General features: G+C 45.9%; 1 protein-coding gene across 8 annotated transcripts in view; it reads right to left on the minus strand.

Annotated features, from left to right (window-relative positions):
* Positions 1-16968, minus strand: part of Elmo2 (engulfment and cell motility 2) — a 38206-nt gene that overhangs the window by 4595 nt on the left and 16643 nt on the right. For 6 of the 8 annotated variants that reach the window (XM_074074892.1, XM_074074891.1, XM_074074888.1 and 3 more), the window contains exons 7-19: positions 15491-15590; positions 13970-14121; positions 11403-11481; positions 10295-10330; positions 8198-8248; positions 4664-4786; positions 4255-4389; positions 3571-3675; positions 3379-3487; positions 2845-2981; positions 1358-1521; positions 1138-1250; positions 872-979 (exon numbers count right to left, since the gene is read on the minus strand). In XM_074074892.1, the coding sequence (XP_073930993.1) occupies positions 872-979; positions 1138-1250; positions 1358-1521; positions 2845-2981; positions 3379-3487; positions 3571-3675; positions 4255-4389; positions 4664-4786; positions 8198-8248; positions 10295-10330; positions 11403-11481; positions 13970-14121; positions 15491-15590 (1412 nt within the window). The remainder of the gene's footprint in view (positions 1-871; positions 980-1137; positions 1251-1357; positions 1522-2844; positions 2982-3378; positions 3488-3570; positions 3676-4254; positions 4390-4663; positions 4787-8197; positions 8249-10294; positions 10331-11402; positions 11482-13969; positions 14122-15490; positions 15591-16968) is intronic. The other 2 variants (XM_020168066.2, XM_074074894.1) reach the window with 2 other exon arrangements.

Consider the following 16968-nt stretch of genomic DNA (forward strand, 5'->3'; position numbering starts at 1 on the left):
ACTCTTCCCTCCTTCTTGGGCACTGGTCTGGTGAGGCTATGTCAAAGCTCACCATGTGTCACTTGGGTTTATCACTCCAAAGAGTGGGGCTTGGACACGCCCCCTCATTTCCCCTCACAGCTGTGAAGATAAGGCCATAGAGCAAGCAGCAGGGGCAGCTGCTGAGTAAAGTCAAACTTACCACCTGCCAGCCAGCTTCTAAGTGTTTCCCACACACTACCCATGTAGCACACACTACCCATGTAGTACCCATGTGGCTACTACTCCCAATTTACAGGAGAAGAAAGCAAGGCAAAGGTGAAAATTAACTTGCAATTAGTTATAACTAGAAACTAATAGGGCCAGTGTCAGTGGCTCACACCTGTAATCCTAGCTACTCAGGAGGCAGTGATCAGGAGGATCAAAGTTTAAGCCAGCTTGGGCAAACAGTTCATGAGACCCTATCTCAAAAAAACACATCACAAAAAGGGCTGGTGGAGTGGCTCAAGGTGAAGGCCCTGAGTTCAAACCCCAGTACCACAAAAAAAAAAAAAAAAAAAAAGAAAGAAAGAAATTAATTAGGGTCAAAGCCAGGATTTGAATTCAGGCAGTCTGGTTTCAGAGTGTTCAGAATGTCTGCTCCTAACCACTGCCTTTCAACTAAGTCTTGTCCCACCCTTCACAACTTACAACACACATTCGCATTTGTGTCCTTGCTGATTCTCCAAACAACCCTTACAAGCAGGCCAGGGAGACCATCGCTGACCAATGAGGAGGCAAGGTCAGAGAGGTTATGGGCCCAGATACTCAGCGTGAAATAGCCTGGATCAGAACCTGGGTCTTCTGGTGAGCCCAGTTACCATGACACAAGAGAGAAGAGAAATGCACCTACTTTTCTCCTGCAGTGATTCGAAAGTCACCTCCCCTTGTGGGTTGTCATCCAAGTCACCATAGTGGAGGACCTTGTGATTCAGTGCCAAGCGGCAGTACCAGAACCGTTCTGGAACCCAAGGAACACAAGCAGATAAGCAAGGACAGTACTGGGCAAAGGCATGACCGAGGCCTGCCTGCTCCCACTGGGGCCCCTCAGCAGACCCATCCTGGCCTTGGGGAGTCCAGTGGGTGAGCACTGGCCCAGAGCCCTGTGTCTCCTCCCACCTTGCCTTCGGCGGTTCCCAATCTTGCGGAAGCTGCTGCCCTCACAGAGCCGGTTTAGACGCTGCTGCTTGATCAGCTCAAGGATCTCTGGCTGAATCTTCTCCCGCAGCTCCCTGGGTGCACAGGTACCAGGTAAATAGAAGGCCATCGGAACAGTGCTGTTCCTGAAGGCAGAGCTGGCAGCTGCCTCTCCCACAGCCCCTTCTGGGATGGTACTTACACAATGGGTGGGGATTGAAAGTCATCCTGACTCATTCTTTCGGACTGGCGCAGTCTCAGTATCTCAGAGTAGCTTAGGCTACGCAGTTTGCTCTTGAACTGATCCAAAGAGTTGGGTTTGGAGGGCAAAGCTCGAGTGATCTGCTCTCGGACGACTTGCATAACCTGGGTAGAAAGGAGGCCGCAACTTAGCACAGTGTGAGGTGGGCAGGCTGACTCGAGACCAAGGCACTCCATGATGGTGCCCAGTGGCTTGAGCAGAGCAGAAACTACAGACACCTGCTGAGTGATCTGGAGTCTTGACTTTGTAAGGGACACTTCCTTGGATGGCTACCCAGGTCAAGTGAAAGATGGTGACAGATGCTTCAATTCTCATATATTTCGATTAGTCACTGGTATCAGGGAATGAACACAGGGTTTTCCAGTCAGAAATGGGTTCCCATCTTGGCTCTGTCCCTTAATCTGTTCCTTGAACAAGGCGCTTAACCTCAAGTCTCCACTTTCATCTCTAAAGTGAGAGAAAGGAAGACCCACCTTCCAATATGTGCCGTTGTAAGGAATGTGAGGTGCTGCATGGAAGGCAAGCACAGTGCCAGGCACACTGGTGTATTAAATGTGCCAGTTCCCTAAAAACAACTGCTGAAGGAAAAGCCAGGTATCCCATTACACGTGCAGTATGATCTCACTATGGAGAGAAAATGCTGAGAAAAAAGATCAGAGAAAAACAAATGACTTTCTTCTTTGTATTTCCCAAGGTTTTTTATGGAGGGGTGAGGGGAGGAGCAGTGCTGGGGTTTGAACTCAGGGCCTTGCACTTGTTAGGCAGGCACTCTACCATTTGAGCCATGCCTCCAGTCCTTTTTTTTTTTTTTTTTCGGGGTGGTGGGGAAGAGGGTACAGGGTCTCCTATGTAGCCTGGAACTTATGACCGTCCTGCCTCAGCCTCCTGAATGCACCACCATGCCTAGCTACTTTCCAAGATTTTTATGGATGAAGTGATCAACCTAAAAACATTGAGCTCCAAATTGTTAGCCTGTAAGGGACTAACATGGTGCTTTACACAGAGAGGTTCTCAGATAGCACTGAGGCCTGATAACTAAGTACCACAATGCACACAGCACCTCAATCCCCTCTTAATGTTTGCAGCTTACAGAACTCCAGTAGTGCCTAGGCCCAGCAAATGCACAACAGATACAGCTACTCAGCTATGCTTCTTTTCCTGACCCCTCAGGTGGACAAGAGGGGAAGGTGCTGGCTTCATTGGGCAAATGAAGGCCTTAGGCACCAAGGGGAAGCCACCCATTCAAGGTTACAGAGGAAATCACAACCAGATGGGACTGAGGCTCACTAGCACCCCAGCATTGTGACTCGGCACTGCAGAAGAGGCTGGTTTTCCAGCTCAGGGATTCCCCAGGCACTGGCCAGCTGCCAGAGACTGTCGTGTGATAGTTCTTTCCACGGGCCTCTGAGCCATGAGGTGACACTGACCTTGTTGAAGTCCTCTGCTGTTGCCCTCATCTCCTTCCAGGTCTTGTTCAACAACTGGATGCATATTCCAAACAGCTCTTCAAATGCTCGGTCATGGGTAAAGAACATGGGGTGGTAGTCATTGCGCCCTTCATTTGCTGTGGAAGAGAATAGAGAAAGGATGAGACTCTGCCCCCAGGGGTCCTGGGAGCTCCCATCCACAAACTCTGGATTCTCTGCACTGAAGTCCAAGGAACAAATGCAGACCAAGGACTGTGGCTACCAAGGAGTGTGGAAAGGGCCTTTCCTCACTTGCTTAGTTTTCTTCTCCAGGGGTTTTTTGATCTGCCTCCACCCTGCTACAAACTTGGCTAGCCCAAGTGACCGGCTCAAATAAAGCAAAAGCCATTCATGATTCCTAAACAAGGAGTTAAAAACCCCCCGCCTCCAAGGCTGTCCAGTCCTGCTGACAGGTAAGTGTTCATAGTTTCCAGTCTCACCAGGCTCTTGGTGACAAATCTGATTGAGGGAGGACAGGGAGCTGCAGAGACTTACGTAGTTCTCCAACCTGTAAGATCTCACAGAGCATTTTGGTGAGCTCAATGGCACTGCGGCCAAAGGGGCATTCATGTTTGTCTTCTCGACTGCTGTTCTCCAAGACGATCTGTGGGGGGAATAGGAAAGGGATGATTAGGAACGCAAGGGAAGGCATGAACACTGGGAGAGAGGCCAGCCCCCTGCTCTTACCCGGATATAGGTGTCCTGGTGGAATTTAGCAAGGTACAACATATTGTCCAAGGCCAGCATTCCAGGAGGAGTCTGGGTAAAGTCCAAGGCCGGGTTGATATGGTTCTGGAGAAATTGAGACATCTGATCTGAGATGGGGAATCCTGGTATGTGGAATGACCTGGGAGAAACCCTACTGCACCCCTCTCTATGCTGCCATAGAGAGGCACTAGTACTTTTTATGTGCCCATTTCTACTACTAAATTGTGAGTTCCTGGAGTGCTTGACTGTGGCTGCTTCACCTTGCATACCCAGTATACTGCCATGCACTGAGTGGGTGCACAACAAATACTTAAATCCAACCCACCCCATTCCCCATCAAGCCATATTCTACCACAAAATAGTCACTCTAGCCTTGCAAAGAATCTAGCTGCTTTGGCAAGAGAACAGGTATCCTCTACCCACTGCGGCTGACCTCCTGGACCATCCTACTGATGGATTCATTTTGCAGGGCCAAATGATGCACATACATTCACAAACTTGCCACTGCCAAAGCAAACCAAGTATCCAAACCCTCCAATTTGTTCTGTCCTCTCTTCCAGGACCTCCTTATAAAGGAGGAGCTGTCAGGGTTCTGTCTGGTGGGCCTTCTGACTTTTTACTGGGGAGAGAGGCCTACCATCATCTGCATTCTGGGATACTTACAGTAAATCCCAGCATCTTATAGTCCTTGGTGTACATAGCTTTGCGTTTTTCAGTCCCACTTCCAGGGATATTGCCAGGGTCAGACTCTGCATCGAATGCAATCCTCCTCAGTTCAAATATAATGTCTCTTTGAGCCTTAAAGGTGAAACAGACAGTTGGCAGATGAATCAGCTAGCCAAAGGAAGCAAGAAAGAAAGACAGCGGGGCAGGATCTCCTAAACTAGACTTGGGATGCCTCACCTCTACCACAGCAGGACAGAAGTGGCATTGGCCCATAAAGTCCCCTTAGGCACAGACCACACTAGATCTCCCAGGGCTGATGAAGTCCACACATAGTACCCAGCAGAGACACTGAGGGTATTACAGCCGTGTGAAAACAGCACATGACTTAAGGCCCCCTAGCACCTGCCTGGTCATTTGGGTCCATCTTGGTCATCATTCTTTCTTCCAGAAGGTTAAAGGTCAGGACTTGAAGCACATAGAGCTGATGGGCCATTTCTGTTTTGATTGGGCGGTTCCCTCGGATCACATGCTAGTAAAAACAAAGGCAAGAAGACTGATTTGTCTTTTTGTCCGAAGAGCTAGTAAGTAAAAAAGTGCCCGGGGCAGGGAACACTTCTCCCCACAAGGGCAGGGACTTCACGTTCTAGTGGGGATGGAACACTGATGGGCTGGATTCACACAGAGATGATTTACTACAAGCCCCTCGGCTTCCCTTCTCTGCACTCCCCTGAGGCGTGTAGGTGGAATGGAGGGCAAAGACTGCCCCTGACCTCAACCATGAGGGGTGAGGAGAGTGGGTCCCCCATCAAAATAGGGAAGGGGCATCAGCATAGGATTCATTGCACCAACTCCTCACAGCACTACTAAACAGGATACAGAGTGTGTGAAAAATATCCATTTTCCTTATGGAAATGAAATGTTTTGATGGCTTCAACCTGGCAGAGAAGCTTTAGAAAAAGTGATTTTCTTTATACGATACTAACCCACCTACAAAGGGGAAGAACATCTGGCTCTCCTGCCCAGCCCCTCATGCTGCCCTCCTCCTCCTTTCTCTCCTACACTGGTCCTTCCTCTCCCTCCCCTCACCATCCTCTCTATTCTCTGTGTCCCCACTGTCAGCCATCACCTCTTCCCTTTGACCTGATACCCCTAGATTCCCACTTTGCATTTCCTTGCCTTCTCTCATCTTCTGTCACTCTTCTCTTGTATTTCCCCGTCTGTCCTGACTGACTGGCACTAAGTCTCTTCTTGTAGCTCACTATTCTGTTCTCCCTACAAGGTCCTTTCCTCCTCTCTCCCTTGCACTTCTTACCACTCCTGCTTCTGTTGTGTGTTATCCACCATCCTGGATCTTGTCACTCTGGTCCTTTCTTGCCCAAATGAGCCTTTCATCCAGTTTCCTATATGCCCCACCTCTGTGGCCTTCAGGTTCTCTTACTCAGCAGCCCTATCTCTGAACTGTGGTCTCCAATGTGAGAGACACTAGCCATGTGCCTATTTGCACTGCAATCTGTTAAAATCAATTAAAGTTAAAATTTTGGTTCCTTGGTCATACCAGCCCATTTTAAGGCTCAACAAAAATCTGTGGCCATCATTCAATGCAGGCATACAATGCTACAGTTAGCACAGAAAGTTCTGTACAGCACTGCCCTAGAGCTAACTCTAAACCAGCGTCTTTCCCAAGCTCCCTCTAACTTTAGACTTCTCTCCAGAGCCTGCTCCGGCTCTAGATCAAAGTTTCTAACCCAGTGTAGTCCAGTATGGTGGCCATTAAGTCTACATGGCTGTTGAACACTGGACAGGCAGCTAGTCCAACCATGGTGTGCTATAAGTACGAAATACAAACCAGATGTGCAAGCCCTGGTATGAAAAAAGAAAACGTGAAGTATTTCACTAATAATGTTTTATATTAATTATATGTTGAAATGATGTTTGCGGTATCTTGGGTGAAACAACACTATTTCATTAAGCTAGACCTTTTCTCTGCTGTGTGACTTCTGGCTGTCTTTCTCTAGATCTGTGTTTCCCCCACTACAGTTACCACAAGCCACTGTAAACTCAACTGAAATTAAAGCCCCTACCTACCTGACATTCACTTCAAGTGATCAGGTGGCTCCCATTCTGGATGGCACTTCCATGAGCCAGGGCAAGTGCAGTGTGTGCTAACTACATCTGGCCCCTGTGCCCTCTCAATCAAGGGACTGTTCACACTATGGTGGGAAGACAGTTAATTACTCTTCCAGAAGTGGTTTGAGGTACAGCTCCATCTAATAATCTGTGGTTTCAGAGGTTCATCTGAAGGAAGGCTCAGTCTTAATCACCTCTGAAATACTTCAATACCTGAGCGCTTTGGTTTGACTCAGCTAGTTCCCATGCTTTGGTGAGGACACACAGCCACGGCCTAGGCTTCAGTGGTCACACATTAGCTGGCGAAGCATTTAAGTCCTGATGCTAAATTGTCTTTTATGGTGGGATCTTTCTTGTTCACAAAGTTTGTTCAGAAATGAGCTGAATTTCTAACCCCATTAAGGCAAATAAGTCTCAAACATAATTAAATTTTCCCCCAGGATACCTTCATCCTCACACAGAAAGCACGGTATCAGAATAGCTGCTCAGGAGTATTGACAGCAATGTGTGGCAAACTGCATTCCCTGTCGCTAGGCCCCAGCATTTGCCTGGGGCCTCCTGCCAAGGGGGTAGGGGGTATGTCGGTCATGCAAAGAGAAGCTGGCAGACTTGTAGGTTAAAGCAGAGGACCACTCCATTTCCCTTCTTGACCTCCTGTTCTGCCCAAAGAGAGGCTTACCAGGTGCGGGGTGCCCTGCTGAGCACAGCATGAATTAGCTCATTTAATCCTCACACCTGATGAGCAAATCAAAGCCCAGTGAAGTGGGGTAAGCCACTCAAGATCAAGGCAGATGGAAAAATGACAGAGCAGGGCTGGCCTACACCAAAGTCCACATTCAGCATGAAGTTTTTCACACCTCACTCCGGAGTTTTCCTTTACTCCTTTCACTGTACTCTCCCAGTTTTCTCTTGTTTTTGACAACTGATAAAACTGCTTCTTTTTAATCCAGATTCTTGGCTGTCCTCCCCAGCTCCCAGCTCCTTCTCCCCCCTCTGCCCTCCTGTACTCCACATCACCCACCATAGTAACCAGGAAAGGGCCCTCTTTTCAGACTCCCCTCTCCAGGAACTCCTCCTCTCTTCCTCCCTCAGCATTTCTGAGGAAACATACAGCCTTTTAGTGTGGCCAGTCATCCTAAAATACAAATCTGACTCTTACACCTCCTAAGTCAGTCTCCTCAGTCATCCTGAAAGTGGGACAAAGGTCTTATTTGATCTGGTCCTTGGGACCTCTCTAGCCTCATCACAAATTTGCTCCTTGCCTCACTCAATCACATAGCTCTTCCCAGTGCCACTGCTCTCCAGGTGCAACTGCTGTTCTTCCTGGTCTACCTGTGACCTCCAGGCTTCACCTGGAGACATTTTTCAAAAGGCTGCCAGACCCTCTCCTGCAAGGCAGGACTCACTGCTCCTGTCCTCCCCAACCATGAATCTCTAGGAAGCACTGCTTTTCCTACTGCAGCACAGTGTCTTTGAGAGCAAACACACTCTTACTCATCTATGAGCGCCTGAAACAACTCATGTTTATGACCAGGGTGAGCTGGGTGAATTACTTTACTCTTTTGTGCTATCTCCACACGTTTTCCCTCTGGATCAAAAGTAGTCCCTCCGTAGAGGTGCTACAATTCCAGGTGGGATGGCTGCCCACAGACAACCCTGCTAAGAGGATTGTAAGAAAAAAGCTTTCCAGTTTAAGAAGTGTTTGGTACCTATTGTCAAGTTCTCTCTGGGTGCTCTCCTCACTCAATAGTAATTTCAATAATAATCATAATAACAATTGCTACTAGGAGTAACCTTATAAACAAAGACTTACATTTAGAATTATGGATCGAAGGTGCTTCTGTGCAAATGCATTGGCCATATCCTATGGAGAAAAATGAGTAAATATAAGGAAAGGTGCCAGGCACACATCTGTAACTATTATCAAGAGGAAAGTGCTGTCATCACTCTGGGCCTTTTTCCTTTTTCTTATTTTTTTTCCTTTCAAAGAAAAAGTAGGAGAATGCAAGAAAATCCACTGACTATCAAATGTATTTCACACTCTAAAAACCTCCCTCACTGGGCTCAGTGGCTCATACTTGTAATCCTAGTTACCTGGGAGGCAGAGATCAGGAGGATCACAGTTCAAAGCCAGTCTGGACCAGTTCAAGAGGTCCTATCTCAAAAACACCCAACACAAAACAGGGCTGGCTGAGTGGCTCAAGTAGGAGAGTGCCTGCCTAGCAACAAGCTTGAGGCCTGAAGTTCAAATCTCAGTACCACCCCCCCCCAAAAAAACCCTCCCTCACTTTCTTTTCTATGAATACAAATTAACTCAAATTGAGTTTCCCTTCCTAATGGCATAATCAATGGTATTGTCTTCACAGAGGGACATGGACTGCTTGAGGATGAGACACTGTCACAAGGACACTGGGCAATGGACAATGAGCAGAGTACAGAGCAGCATGAGGGTTTCTGAGCCACATGCACCGTTCCAGGCAGCTGCCAGCACCAGGGCCAGAAGGAACCCTAATGAAGCACTGACTGCAAAGCAAGAGGCTTCAGGTCAGTACCCTATGGATGCTGAAATCATGTGACCTGACTCACTTCTGACTGGCTTAGAGAGCCATGTGCTGGGTATTCTGGGGTCATTTTTCAAAGATAGGTTCAACTTTATTATATTTGGTACAGATTTTGACAGTAATGTTTTATTTATTTAGCACACCCAGGAAATAAAGCATCCTACATAAATGATTCTTCCAGAGAATGAAGTTTTAAGGGTACTCTCAGCACCGTTATTTTGACTGCTCTTATACAAGTCTTTGTTTCTGAATAGACTACAATGACTGTAATCTAATCACTGCAAAGGACTTGGCCTCATCTAAAAGAACACCAGTGATCATTCTGTTGTGACACTGTCCTACTCTAAGTAACTACTGAAATGTGAAGCTATTTCCCCTCATCAAAATGGTCCCAGTTTACAAAGCTTTTAATTTTTCTGACAGCTTTTCAAAATTTCTGTCTTCTCTTTCCAATGTCAGCCCTCACTTCTTACTAGTGTTAATTACTATGACTTCACTTTCTAAACTGCTGCCTTCCTTTCACTTTATAGACAACGAAGTTGATAGGCCTGAGGAAGCAGATGTCACATCTCTCCTGCTGAGTAATATCTGTGAGCCCTGTCCTTTTGGTCATGCTGAAAGGTCTCTTTCACACATCTAAATGCTGCACTATGTCCCAAATGGCTGATGCTGCAAGGAATATTAAGTTTTACTTTGCGTCTCCTGAGCACATGCTGGTTGGTAGAGGAGGAAGGTGGCCTGGAAACTTTTTTGGTAGCTATAGGATGTCTGTTGAGATGGAACTTTGCTGTGGACGACTCACAAAGTAGACAACTGACAGTGGCCCAGAGCCAGAATATGAAGGTCTTAAACCAAAGCTTCTCCTTGGTACTGGGGGAGCATTCATCCCATTTCATATCCCTGTGAAGCTGGCCTCTACAAAGCTCCCTCTAACCAAGAAAGGAGCATCCACTTCCTTCTGATAACTCCATAAACCTTTTCAAATTCGGTCTAGGAAGAGTGCAGGAAGGGCACAGATTTACCCTCTTTCCCTTTAACAAGCCAGGAGGTGAAACATCCATGGTATCACCTGGATGAAAGTCACAGGTTATTTCTAAATCCAATCTTCCCTAACTGAATCAGACTTGGGCAAAGACAAATCACAAGGAAGTCCTGGGCCACTTACCCTGGGCAAGCACCCTCAATCCTTCCATGACTCTCAGCTTCCTTGAAGCTGTCAACAGATCTACATCATACAACCTTCCCCCTGGGGTTTGGGGAAGGCCACTATCAGCCCATGCTACTCCTGCCCAACTTTAACCTCCCCACCAGGAAGAGCCAAGCCCTTTCCACACAGCAGTGCTACTTACAGTGACAGGCAGGTCTAGAGGATTAAGGTGCTTGTCCTGCCGGCAGAAAGCAAAAAGCACAGAGAGAAGCAGACAGAATGAGCTTTCAGCTTACATTCAAACAAGGACTGGGAAGGAAGAGATTCAGAGCCACACCATCCAAAACAGACAAGGACAGACAGAACCACAGATGCTCCTGCTCCTTCCTCTAGAATCTACCAAGAGCTTGACACATATCCCACCTGAATTTCATCTTTCTGAGCCCATGATGTTACAGAGAATTAGAACTCTTACGTTTGTACACTATTTGGAGCCTTAGAGATCTTTTAATCCGAGCCTTTCATTTTACAGAAAGATAAGCTAAGACTGGGGAGGTTAAAACACTTGTCCAACCAGAGACAGGAAAAGGACTTTGTCCCAAACCCCTCGACTCACGTCACAGTTTGCACCACTGCCTAGCCGACTCCTGGGTTCCCTCATTTGTAAAATAAAAATCTTGGTTTTCCTTATGACATCCCTGTGAGGGCACCCACATTATCGGTGAGGAAACTGAGGTTCAGAAAGGCAAAGCGTTTTGCATAGCATCACACAGCTTATGAACAGGGGAGGAAAGAGGTACAGAATTTGGATGAGGACGTCATGCACAAAACTCAGTGCTAAGCCCCATTTTTTCAGACCCTTGACATCCAGAGTGATATCTAGAGGGTCTCTCTTCCCTATTCTTGGTCTTCTAACCCAGGCAGACTAGGCTTGTCATCTGTTTACATAAATAAGGTTTTATTGTTAAGAGAGCCATATCCATTCATTACCTATTGTCTGAGGCTGTTTTGGCTACAATAGCCAGGTTCAAGAGTTGCCACATAGACTAGCCCATAAATTGGAAAATATTTACTCTCTGGCCCTCCAGAGAAGCTTTCAGGGCCTGTTCTGATCCAGCTTCCAGATAGTCTCCTTCACAGTTCTTTCCATGGCCTGCCTTGGCAATGCCACCCTGCCAGGCTCTGGCCACAGAAGTTGAGGAAGAACTCTTGGGAAAATGGCTGGATTTCTGCTATACTCAGCAAGAGTGGGTATGGTGGGAATTCTTTGGAGGAGCCCAAATGGAAAGTTTGAAAAGGCGGCCACAGACCTGTCGCTTGTCCTCAGGAGCCTTTAGGAACAGCGCATTGATCAGTGCAATGGCGTAGGTCTGTATCTCCTGGTTGGAGCTGTGTCGGTGGAGACAGAGTGAGGGAGATTAGAGGACTGAATGGATGATGCTTGCAGACAGTTTCAAAAATCACTTACAGACTGCAATCAAATGATAACCCATGGCAAAGTCTCAAATGCACTTAAAGTAGGCACGTTCTCAATCCAGAAATTCCACAAAGGAATTTATCTATGACAGTAAACAGAAAGCTATGGGAGACTTATTGACCAGCTGTTTCACTGGAGTACTATTAAGAAGACAAAGAATGTTAAAGTAATCCTAATGTTCTCATTAGCAACCCTGTTTAATATATAAGAACCCTAATTAACTACTAAAAATCATGTTTTGGGGTAAAGATTTGTAACCTGGGTTTTAGGGATGGACTTAAGAGAACCTGTGAATGCCAGAAATGGTACTCTATGTATTTAGTTGACTAGGTGTTATTTTTTCCAAAGAGGTAAGAGTTCACAGTTACTGGATTTTCAAATACAGCTGGGATACAAAAAAGGCTTAGAACTACCCTTTTAGAAGAACCTTTGACATAGTGAAATGTTCAATCAGGATATATTATTCAATAAGAAAAAAAATAACCAAGGTACATATAACATATAGTACCTTACACGAAGAAAGATACTAATTTTGTGAAAAATAGAAAAAGGCCTGAAGGGACATTCAATTTAGCATTTAACAGTGGTTATATTAACCACTGGAGTGGGATAATGGGCAAATAATGTGCTTTTTATGCTTTTCTATATTTTCAAAGGTTTGACTAGAAACTTACCTTACTTTATTTTAAATAAACAAAATTAACTATAACCATTGTCTGGAATCTTATAATCCTGGCACTTGACAAGCTGTCGCCACCTGTCACATTCTGGGCACACTGCTCCTTCCCACAGGATGGTCAGGTGGGCACCTCAGGAGTCTAGTAGAGGATACTAAGTGGCCCCACCCACACAGTGGAGCAAATGCATGCTGGTGACAGTCACGATCAACCCATGTTCCTTTACAGTCCTCAGGGGCTGGGATGTAGCTCAGTGGCACAGCGTGTGCCTAGCATGCGCAAGGCCCTGGGTTTGATCCCAGCACCAAAAAAGAAAAGACAAACAACAACAAAAAAGACCTATCCCCTTTACAGTCCTCAGGGAGGCCACTGGGGTTATCCCTACTTCAGAGATGAAGAAACAGAACAACTCTATCTAGGGCCCCCAATATCCCTTTCACCCTAATCAACTCTGTTGGCTCTCTGGGTACAAAAGCTGGGGATGAAGAATCCTTAAAAGTGGTATCAGAGCCATAAAGAAATCATTGTGCTTAATTTTACTTGGATTACCAGGGAATATGGTCTGGGAGCATAGCTGAGTTTAGTTGGAGCCCCTATAAACTCCAGAGTCTAGGAGCTCTGACTTCCCTGGACCCAGCAGGGAATCTGGCTACATTCTGACAACATCCAACCAACAGGAAGTAGCAAGAGTCAGAAAGAAATCAACAATATCACCACCCTTGTTTTGGGAAGTCCCACCCCTTAAATTGTGAAGACTGTGAAGAAGTGAAGAAAAAAGAATGGAGAGGAAAGAAATGGTATTCCTAAGGATTCCTAAGGGTCCATTTGTTATCTGGTTTTATTATCTGCTAAATTGTGTTGGAATGTGATAAGCTTCTTAAAAACAAACAAGTGTCCACCCCCATCCGTGTCCTCTCCCCCACCCCCCGTGACTCATGCCTGTAATCCTACCTACTCAAGAGGCAAATAGTTCAAAAGATCCTATCTTGAAAATACCCAACACAAAATAGGGTTGGCAGAGATCTGGCTAGCAAGTGTGAGGCTGAGTTCAAACTCCAGTACCACTACCAAAAGAGAAAGTAAACACCCTGAATTTATTGATGACTAACCCCAATCCAGAAAGAAGGAAACTAAGGCCAGAAGGGATTAGGTAACTTGCTGAAGGCAGAGACTTCACATGTTGTAGAGCCTATATTTGAAGTGGTGCCCTGAACTCACACCTATTCCATACTTCCTATTCACTATTACCATGGCAATTATTAGTCCAGTAAGTATTCCTCTAATAAATATGAAATGAACTTCTATTTAAATCAAAGCAGGGGATACAAAAATGACTGATCGTTTCTCCTAGGTAGTTCAAACTTTCAGATGGGTAACAGATAATAAAAATACAGCATTTTGTATAAATACCATTCTCACAGGTATAAACAGAGGTATTAGGTCCACAGGAAGGGAAGCATCTAATTCTGTCTGGTGCCCAGGTGGTTCAGGAAGACTGGGAAAACCTTCATATTAGCTTAATGGGCAAGGAGTTACAGAGGACTTCAGACAGGAACACAGCAAGTTTCAGCCTGAATTATGGAAGGAATTCTGACAGTCATGTGGAAGAGGTGCTGAAGGAATGAGTACAGTTTGGACCATACACAAGACAGAGGGAGAACTGGGGGACAGGAGAAAAGGGAAACGACAAGGAGTGCAGGGTAGGATGGGGTCTTTTACTTACACCTGCAGGTGTGAGATGAGCTGTCCCACAGTGATTTCTTCTGCTATCTTCTGGTACAGACTCTGGCTGTTCAAAACCATGCTTTCCAGAATAGCCAGGGACCGCTGAAGAATGGACACGTCCACCATGGGCTGGCTCACATACCCTGCAATCTAGACCCAAAAGGGGAGAATTAGGTGGGAAGCTCGGTGCCCAAGGAAGCTGGGTGGCTGAGAAGCCTGGCTCTATCCCTTGAGGCTCTCAGCTCAGGCTACTGCCTACATGTGGGCACTTGTGGCCAGGGGGATCATGGCATCTGGGTTATGGCTATCCTGGCCAATGTACCAAGATTCCCTCAGCATGGATCCCTCCATCTCAGATTACAGTATCCACTCAGTTGTGTTTCCTCAAACCTAAGAGCTCAATCCTCAATCAAAAAAGCATTCAGGCATAAGAAAAGCAAGCATAGAGGACTTACTGATTCTGGGATCTCACTTTATCTTCATCTACTTTTCTCCTAGCATACAGTTTCTCCCCACAGTTAGATCATCATAGACTTGGAGAGACAGAAAGGACCTCTGTCCCTCTTCTCAATCCCCATTATAATATCCTAGACACATGGTCAGTTCACCTTGGCCCAAATGTCTCCAATTCCCAGTGTCCCAAGCCAACAATAGGTAATCCTCAACAAGTGGATATAATATTATTCACTGGCTCTAGTTCACTTTTCTGAACCAACACTGCCCCTTCTGGTGGAAAAAAGGAGAGCAGGACCGTACGTACTCTTCTACACCCTCAGTTCAATCTCACTACCCAAACAGGCAACCTTGCAGATTGGTAAGTAGAAGGCAAATTTGCAAATGGCACGCACATGTTTTTATTCAGAGAAGGGTGAGCTCAGGAAGCAGCAGGTCAGAAGACTCAGGGGTGATAACAGCTGACTGGCTGGTTTATTCCAAGTCTCACTGACAAACAAATATACTTTGACCACACTCAGTTCTGACAGCCCATTCTACCTTCTCAGAGCAAAAAGTCATTGAGTCCCATGACCCCTAACTTACTGGTTTGACTCATTATATTTCTACTTAATAATGTCACAAAGTTGCATGCATTTGGAAGGAACTACACTTTGAAATTCTGATCTTTTCCTGGGCTAGTGATGATGACAGTCTCTCTTGAGGCTGGGCAAAGGAATTGAGCTGCAGTTCCCAGTCAGGCCTATGACCATGAGGGAAAACACCAGTGACACTACAGTGAACTGTGCTGCTGAGCTAGGATTTCAGCAGGTTAGGTAGATCACATGCATTTTCAATCTGATGACATCTTCAACTTATGATGGGTTTATGAAGTTGGAACCCATTTTAAGTTGAGAAACACCTGTAAAACAAAGTGTAAAACTTTTAGGATCCACAGGAAGACTAGCGCTTGAGGATGAAAAGTCTGGTCCCAGGGAATATAAAGCTGTGCCTCACCAGAGTGTATGGGACAGTCCAGAGAACTGGCAACTGAGGGAGGAGAGAGACAGTATATTGGAGGCCTCACCTGCTTAATAAAGGTGATTGAAACCATGTCCCAGGAGACAATGCCATGGTCCATGAGCTCTAAGAAGGCAGTCAGGGTGAATGCCAGCATCTCACTGTAGCTGAGACATGTGCAACACACATACACACACACACAAAATAATACAAAGATTCAGATCCAGGCAACACAAGTATGAAGGCAGCTACAAAAGAGATGGATTTCAACATAAACACCCCATGGAAAATCAGTTGTGAAGTGCTTGTGTGCACACCTCGCCAGGTGTGGAGCAGATTCAACCCAGGCAGCGATCATCAAAAATAAGAAAGGCTTGCTTGATAATTGGGCTTGTCTTCCCCATGTTGCTTCATCTTGGGGATATAGAACTGCGTATCTATTTCCCAAAAACAAAGAAGACCTTTGTCAAATTTTGACACTTGTTGGGGGAACCCAAGGGAGCTTATGTCCCATGTTAAGCTGTAGGCCAAATGGCAGTGGCATGAAGGAGAAAGAGTACAAGGCATGGATATGGGTTCAATTCCTTTTCAGCCATTTACTAACCATGCAAATTTTATCTTTTCAAGCTTCAATTTCTTCCTCTGTAACACTGAGTTAATCTCACAGCATTAACCTCACAGATTAATGCTTATCAGAAAAGCTGATGATATATGCAGAGCCTTTACAATAATGCTGGTAGGGAATAAGGATTAAAATGTTTTCAGTCTTTCGTTTCTCTTCCTTATACATTTACTCCTTCATGTACCTGTATATGACAATTAATAAACCATATTCCCACATACCAGCATGTTCAGATACATCCTCATTAATAACACCACTCACAACACTGCAAGGTAGGCGTTTATCCCCATTTTAATGAGGAGGAAACTAAGGCTGGGCAAGTCTAACCCTGCACTCTCAGGAGACCACAGAACTCCCAACGGCAGCAGAAAGCTTTAGGACTTCAGTACAGCTGGAAGATCCGAGACTTAAGACAAATACCTAAGGTTAGTTGCTTGGTTTGGCTGAAACTGATCTATTGCCTGAGAGAAGATTTCTGACTCGCCTGCCTAGACTCTGCAGGCTTAGATAGAAACCTAAACATCTGTCATTTGCTGCTTATCACCAGGCGGAGCTTCCCACATCTGCCTAACTCAGAGGGCAGTGAAGACGCTTATGGGGCAGCATCAAATACTGATCTCCTCCTCCCCAACAAAGTGTGTAGCAAAGAGATGGCAAATGGTGGGGGAAATCCATGGCAAACACAAACATAGGCCTGTGTGTGTGTGCACATATGCATGTGAGGTAGGAAGGGACTGGAAATGATAGGAGGCAGGCAAGGAGCTGGTTAAGGACAGCCACCTGTTCTGGGAGATAATCAATGGTCCAGTCTGTTCACTAGCCCTGGTCAGGGCAAGCATTTTCCATAAACTCACAGGTCTGTCCTGGACTGACCTCCTTCTTCCTGACTTCTACAGTCCCTATTTTTATTCCTCATTTGTCAT

This window comes from Castor canadensis, chromosome 5 (assembly GCF_047511655.1).
Source record: "Castor canadensis chromosome 5, mCasCan1.hap1v2, whole genome shotgun sequence".
Classification (NCBI taxonomy): Eukaryota; Metazoa; Chordata; class Mammalia; order Rodentia; family Castoridae; genus Castor; species Castor canadensis.